The sequence below is a fragment of the Nansenia antarctica genome (genome assembly GCF_963989245.1).
Source record: "Nansenia antarctica genome assembly, chromosome: 9".
In the NCBI taxonomy this organism is placed as follows: Eukaryota; Metazoa; Chordata; class Actinopteri; order Argentiniformes; family Microstomatidae; genus Nansenia; species Nansenia antarctica.
Window position 1 is genome coordinate 34,756,641 of NC_137679.1, and position 7,500 is coordinate 34,764,140.

General features: G+C 48.1%; 1 protein-coding gene across 1 annotated transcript in view; it reads left to right on the forward strand.

Annotated features, from left to right (window-relative positions):
* parp6a (poly (ADP-ribose) polymerase family, member 6a) overlaps positions 1–7,500 on the forward strand; it is a gene marked incomplete at both ends in the record, with an annotated part of 14,499 nt that overhangs the window by 4,639 nt on the left and 2,360 nt on the right. Inside the window, 11 exons of the mRNA XM_080539721.1 lie at positions 265–415; positions 856–987; positions 1,633–1,728; positions 1,972–2,064; positions 2,175–2,300; positions 2,698–2,763; positions 3,340–3,407; positions 3,771–3,819; positions 4,004–4,116; positions 5,497–5,569; positions 7,346–7,415. Of these exons, the coding sequence (XP_080395847.1) occupies positions 265–415; positions 856–987; positions 1,633–1,728; positions 1,972–2,064; positions 2,175–2,300; positions 2,698–2,763; positions 3,340–3,407; positions 3,771–3,819; positions 4,004–4,116; positions 5,497–5,569; positions 7,346–7,415 (1,037 nt within the window). The remainder of the gene's footprint in view (positions 1–264; positions 416–855; positions 988–1,632; positions 1,729–1,971; positions 2,065–2,174; positions 2,301–2,697; positions 2,764–3,339; positions 3,408–3,770; positions 3,820–4,003; positions 4,117–5,496; positions 5,570–7,345; positions 7,416–7,500) is intronic.

Consider the following 7,500-nt stretch of genomic DNA (forward strand, 5'->3'; position numbering starts at 1 on the left):
TCTGTTCCTTTTTCTTTTTTTGCGCTGTATTGTACAGCACTTTGAGCTTGCATACTTATTATTATATCATTATTATAATATATTTGTTGTAATCATGGTCCCGACAGAAATCGAACCGACAACCCACAACATGCTCTACCAACTGAGTCATACAACTGGGCCATATATGTGTATGTGACATCATGTGTGTGTATGATGGTGTTCTGTGTGTTGTGTATATGACATCATGTGTGTGTATGATGGTGTTCTGTGTGTTGTGTCCAGGTCTCCCAGCTTTCCTCTGATCCAGGACACGGTTCTGAAGGGGAAGCTGAGTGTCCCAGAGCTGAGGGTGACCCGGCTCATGAACCGTTCCATCTCCTGTACCATGAAGAACCCCAAGGGAGAGCTCTTCAGCTACCCCCCCAACAGCCAGGTCCGAGCCCCCACTGCACACTAACAGCCTGCCCCCCCATCCCCCATCCTCCATCCCCCACCACACCCCTCTCCTGCCTGGTCCCTTTACCCCTAAACACATGAGCACGCACGCACGCACACACCAAACATACGCGCATACTAGCTAGCTAGCTACAACATTCAGAAAAACAATACAACATCCGTATCATGCAAATGCTTGAACTCAGAGACATTAACCATTAACTTCCCCATTCAGTTATCCACGCAATCTCTTATCGTCTTGTTGTTTTTCGCATTGACTGTCCACTGTGAATGTTGTTGCCACATTTCTCCCCTCCCCAGCCTAAACACATCCAACTGTACCTTCCTGAGTCCACCTCTCCTCTCCCTAAAACCCCTACAACCTAACAATGGCGGGCGCCGTTTCCCATAATGCTTTGTCTTCACTTGACCCATCAGACTGTGGCTGTCCCGGCGGCCAGGGCCCCAGCGCAGATTACTACGAGGCAGCTGATTGAATTGTTTTTCTCATCCCAGGCGGGGGGCCACTGCAAGAACATCCCTACCTTGGAGTACGGCTTCTTAGTCCAGGTAAGTCCCACTGAAGGACATTCCTCAGTAGGGCCCCTAACAGTGTTGCCAGATTGGGTGTATTCCCGCCCAATTGGGTTACTTATGATCACACTGGGCGGCTTTTAGACTGTGGTTAGGCTGGAAAACAATCCCATCTGGCAACACTGGCCCCTAGTAAGCAGCCATTCCTGCACACTCGTGTCTCGAGTCCTCGGACAGAAACTCGAAAAGTACAGTACCAAAAAACAATGATACAAAGGTACAGAATCGGTTTCCCTTACAGGAAATATCGAGCGTACATTGTGTACTTAGTACACGCTCAATAGAGTAGGAAACTGGAGTCGTTGATACAGTCTAACAATAGGAATCAGGAAATGTTCGATCTGTCGAATGATTTGTGATCATTCAACGCTTTTTGTATGTATCTCTGAATCTGTATGATTTGATATATTATTGACAATGGTTTTTGTACCTTGAATTGTTCAGTCGTTCGACAGCGAGTGATGAGAAATAAGCTTGAGGCATTGTGCCATTGTGTCAGATGATGCACAGGCAGGGGGTACTCTCTCTGTTCATTACCCTACCGTCCTGTTCTGTGGGGAGGGGTGGAGGAGAGGAGGGGAGTGATGATAGCCAGGGGAACCATGTTTTGTCTCCCGACAGATCATGAAATACTCGGAGCAGAGGATCCCTACTCTTAACGAGTACTGTGTGGTGTGTGACGAACAGCACGTGTTTCAGAACGGCTCCATGTTGAAGGTACAGTATCAGAGGGAGGAAGCTGACAGAGAACTGTGAGGTTGTGCAATACCACTATACTGTCATACACTTCAACTCAATAGAACACTGGTTGCTAATAGTACGACAGCACACACACGGCACATGATGTTGTTGATATGATGATGTTAATTACAATGAAATGTAGATATTTTGTGATATAGATAGAATTGTTAACATATTTCCTAATTGTATTTGTGTGTGTGTTTGTGTGTGTGTGTGTAGCCTGCTGTATGCACTAGGGAGCTGTGTGTCTTTTCCTTCTACACTCTGGGTGTAATGTCAGGAGCTGCAGAGGAGGTGGCCACTGGAGCAGAGGTAACTACATGAATACTGTACATATGATAAAGACACACACACACACACACACGCACACACAGTCACCATCTCAGGATAACTGATTGATGATGGTTGTTGTTGGTCGTCAGGTGGTGGACCTGCTGGTTGCTATGTGTCGAGCCGCTCTCGAGTCTCCTCGTAAGAGTATCATCTTCGAGCCCTACCCCTCCGTGGTCGACCCCAACGACCCCAAGACGCTGGCCTTCAACCCAAAGGTGGTGATCCTCACTACCGGGGCTATGCTATGCTATGCTATGCTATGCTATGCTAACAATGATAAGACATCTGCAGGGCTCTCAAGTCTCACGCCCCCATTGGGCGTGAGACACACGCATTTCAACCCGTTCACACGCTCACACGCCACACCTTGTTTCACGCCCAATGCGTGAGACTTGAGAGCCCTGCATCTGGATCTGTCAACCTATCTGAAAGTTATAGGTCATAGTTTTAATGAATAGATATGTCTGATGAAAGCTCAGCTTCTAAAGGTCTTTGAGCTCATTGTTGTATTGGGAGAGACGAGTCCGTCTGAGATGTTAATCCATTGTGTTTCTCTGTCCCTGTCCCCCGTGGCGCCTGGCTGTGTGTCTCCCTCATGCTCCCTGGTCACAGAAGAAGAACTATGAGAGATTGCAGAAAGCGCTGGACAGTGTCATGTCCATCAGGGAGATGACACAGGTACTGAGGGCGGGGGAGGGAGGGAGGGAGGGAGGGGGCGCTGGTGAGGGAGGGGCAGTGCTTGCTGAGGCTATAGGCCAGAACTGGGCCTCAAAGACCAGAGTACTACTGTATACTGTTCTACAGTAGAGGCCGGTGGAGGTAGACATCGGAGGACAGGCTCATTGCAATGCATGGAATGTTTGATATCATTCCTGAGTCCGTTCCATGCATTACAATGAGCCCATCCTCCGACTTCTACCTCCACCAGCCTCCCCTGCTGCACTATTATAGTACTATTTACTGTTTCAACATTTACATCTTCAATTGGGCCGGTATACACCGGTACCAATTACTGTCTGACACCTCAAATGTTCTATTGCTAGTGTAACGGAAGCTCTTAAAGAACATTCATTATTACATATGAATATCGATACTGACAAATTAAAATGAGATACTACCGGCACCCAAAATTAATGTGGACACCTAAAACTCAAAACACTTGAGATGAATTATGTATTTATCTCATAGCAGCAGTCTGCTATTGACGACAGAGAGAGAATGGAATGACTCCAAGCTGTTTTTGTTTGTTTACAGGGCTCATATCTAGAGATCAAGAAGCAGATGGACAAACTGGACCCTCTGGCTCACCCTCTGCTGCAGTGGTGAGTAGCAGGGCTCGGATTACAATCTGCAACATCTCCCTCTGTCCTGCCTCTTCCCCCGCAAAGCGATATTCAGTAAATTAGACAGAGATATGGTCATGAAATGAACAAATGTAATCAAGACTCTCTCTTCTCTCTCTCTCTCTCTCTCTCTCACTCACTCACTCACTCTCTCTCTCTCTCACTCTCTCTCTTTCTCTCTCCCTTCTCTCTCTCTCTCTCTCTCTTCTCTCTCTCTCTCTCTCTCACTCTCTCTCTTTCTCTCTCCCTTCTCTCTCTCTCTCTCTCTTCTCTCTCTCTCTCTCTTCTCTCTCTCTCTCTCTCTCTCTCCCTCTCTCTCTCTCTCTGTCTCTCTCTCTGTAGGATCATATCCAGTAACAGGTCCCATATCGTCAAGCTGCCTCTGAGCAGGGTATGAACCTCGGAGACCTTCCCTTCCCTCCTCTTCAACCAGCCTAGCTCTTATCAGCTGCAGTGTGTGTGTGTGTGTGTGTGTGCGTGTGCGTGTGCGTGTGTGCGTGCATCTATGTATGTGTTCTATACAGCTATACTACATCCTCTCTCCTTCCCTCCTCCTCCCCTGTTCTGCCCTACAGCAACTCAAGTTCATGCACACGTCCCACCAGTTCCTGCTCCTCAGCAGCCCGCCCGCCAAGGAGGCCCGGTTCCGCACCGCCAAGAAGCTCTACGGCAGCACCTTCGCCTTCCAGTGAGTCCCCGCCCCTCTTTCCTCTCCCCCCTCCCCCCTCCCCCCTCCCCCCTCCCCCCTCCCCCCTTGGCCTATAAGGTGCCACTCCCCCCAGCAGAGGTTCCCTAAATGTAGCACTACCAACCGTCTCTCAACCATACACCTTACACTCTTAGAAAAAGAAAAAAAATGGTTCTTAAGGGTTTTTCATTTGTCCTCATAGTATAGGGGAACCCTTTGAAGAACCCTTTTGGGTTGGATGTGGACCTCTTTGGGGTTCCACATAGAACCCTTTTCACAGAAGGTTCAAAATGGAACCTAAAAGGTTTCCCTATGGGGAATGAAGAACCCTTTTTCCGAACTTTTTCTAAGAGTGTAGCATCCACCATAACTGCAATGCCTGGACATAGTCGTATAGACACTGCTGGCACAGCAACCACCTTTTTCCTCTTCTTTAGAATTCTTTCTCTCGCTTTAGAATTCTATCCCCAACCTCTAACCCTCACTCCTATCCTTAGGCCTAACCCTACATTTGGGAGTTAGCAGTTAGCCGTTAGCATTACACCCATGCTTCCCCCGCCACATTCTGTCACCGATGTCTGGAAGCTAGCATTGGTAGCAGCGAGATAGCATTCAGAGGGGATTTAGTGGAGCCGAATCCCTTCATAGAGGCAGCCATAGCGCTTCTAAGGAATGTCAAAGGCATAGAGCCTCGCCTCAGAGTGCCTCGAAGCTAGCTAGCATAACTGGCCGTCCCTCAGAGAGTTGTCTTGAATTAAAGAACTAGGCTAAGAATAACAGCACCGCCGCTCTTTTTTTGGACCCCTGAGTTTTATTTTAAGAGGATATAAGAAGAAAGGTCCCACAGAGACGACTGTTCACGTAACATCCTGCTTTTGAAAGGAAAAGTGAGTTATTTAGCTAATCTGATCTTTGCTTGTGGGTACTCAACGATTCTGTATTTAGCAGGCAAACCAAATTTAGATTGAGAAAATAGAATTGCCATCATTCCCTTTTCTGCCAAAAACACAGTGTAAGCTGACATATTGGGGTGGCAATAGATGCAGGTATCAAATGATGAAATAATCAAATGCTATCAATAGCCAGGATCTAACATTGTAAATGTTTCGGTTCAAACACTTTGAGCGTTTGCTTGAGTCTGCCTGGAGTGCCGGATGGGCGGGGCTTGCATTTCTGGAACTACTCCACTGGTTCCCTTGCGCCAGGCAAACTCAATCGAGCGCAGCTCAAGTATTTGAAAGGATTTCAACTAGCATTTGAACCCGGGGTTCTGTGTGGCCACACATTAAAAAGAAGAGCCTTGTTCTGTTGGAGGATATCCGATTCTCTGCGTATTCACTCTTCTTTATCTCTCTCTCTCTCCCTCTGCACCGGCTCTAGTGGTTCCCATATAGAGAACTGGCACTCCGTTCTGAGAAATGGACTAGTCAATGCGTCTTATACCAAACTGCAGGTATGTAGCTAGCGCCTGCAGCTTGAGCTCACCTAAGACAGCATCCTCCCTTGGATAGGCTGCGCCTGTCCTCAGGCCAACTGTCCAGCTGATCCATTTTGACGGTAGCGGGTGCCAGGTTTCCTTAAGCGCGTTGTGCTGGGCGCCCCTCGTCCCGGGCCAGGCCCACAGGTACCGCCCCCCGGTGGATGTCGGGCTGCACTTCCTGTTTCTGTGCTCCGGCAGCAGTGAACACCACACGCCTCTTCCTGTCCTGAGAGGGAGTCAGGGGGGGTTGTGGTGTTCGCTGAGAGGAGGAGGAGGGCGGGGGGGGGCCGGGGGTTACCTGTTGGCTCTGCCGAGGGGGGTGTGGTCGGGGATAACCACTTAGAGCACTGAGTAGACTAGGTCAGAGTGTCCGCACTGGTGCCACCCTACCCCAACGTCTGGTCTCTGTGAGAAGCAGCACTGGGTGAGTGGGTAAGACAACGCAGGAAGGTCAGTAACCGTCAAACACACAAGCTACTGCGAATCTCTCTTGTTTAACGTGGTACAGTATGTATTTGGATTAGGGAACACTCAGGATCAGGGGAGGCTGGTGGAGGTAGACATGGGAGGATGGAATGAGGAATGGTATGAAACACACCACTCCTATTCCGTTCCATGCGTCACAATGTCCTCCACCAGCCTCGCCTGAAATAGGTGCATGTATGCTATGTGGCTTGTGCGCAAATGTGTATCATGTCCTAATATACCAAACTATATCCCATATCTGTTTTGTCGAAAAGATTCTACTTCTCACCATAACTGGATAAATAAAGGTTTAAATGAAGAAAAAAAAACTATGAACGACGACTCAGTCAACAAAGTCAGTGTTAAGTTTGTTATCGGTGTCTGTATGATGAGTGCACCAGTGCTGATCAGATCTTTGAGTACACATCTATCATGACATTCTATTCCAGATCTTAGACTAAACGTCACGACTATCTTAGACTATCTATCATGCCATTCTGTACTACTCTCTCTCCATCCTTCTCTTCCCCTGTTTCATCTTGAGCGTTCAGTCATATCTCGCTCTATGGTCAAAACAAATCCAAGGAAACATTATTCATACAGCACATTTCATACACACAGATGGAATGCAAGGCCACTTTAGAAGAAGAGCAATTGTGCTGTTAACAAGACGGCAATGACTCACCCTCTCGCTGTCAAAGCGCAGTAAACACGCTCTCTTTCATGGCGTCTTTCAGTCATACGAATAATCGATCCTCACTCGTTCTGTGTAAGATCTTATTGGCTGTTCGTGTTCATGACATCTTTCCACTGACGCTGATCTCCTTCTTCTCTTTCCCGGAGGACCTCCAAACATCCCCCGTCTTTATGATCTGTCTTCATCCTCACCATCCTCATCCTCATGTTCTGTCGTCATCATCATCATCATCATCATCATCTGTTCAGATCTCAGTGTGCAACACAAGACTCAGAATGTGGAACATCATTTCAACTTTGACCTTTTCAAAAATGGTCTGTTCATGGAGGGTTGGAAATGATGTGAAAGGACTGAGCTGAACAAGACAGTCTGAGCCTAGAGAATACTCTGAAAACGGCCATCAGATGGCTTTCTACAGTGCTTTACCTTATGGGTCACCATCAACCTTCCACCTCACTTAACGCCATCCAGCCTATCTCTGTGTGTGTGTGTGTGTGTGTGTGTGTGTGTGTATGTGTGTTTCTTGAGTGTGTGTGCCGTGCCATGTCAGTCTCAGTGATTTTTCCCCCTGCTCTTTTCAACACAAGCTGCATGGTGCAGCGTATGGGAAGGGCATCTATCTCAGCCCCATCTCCAGCATATCCTTTGGATACTCAGGTAGGAATGACCCCCCCCCCATCCTCCCCCCACCCCCCTCTCGCCCGGCATCTCTTCCACCCACCATCTTCCACAGTTGCTGTTG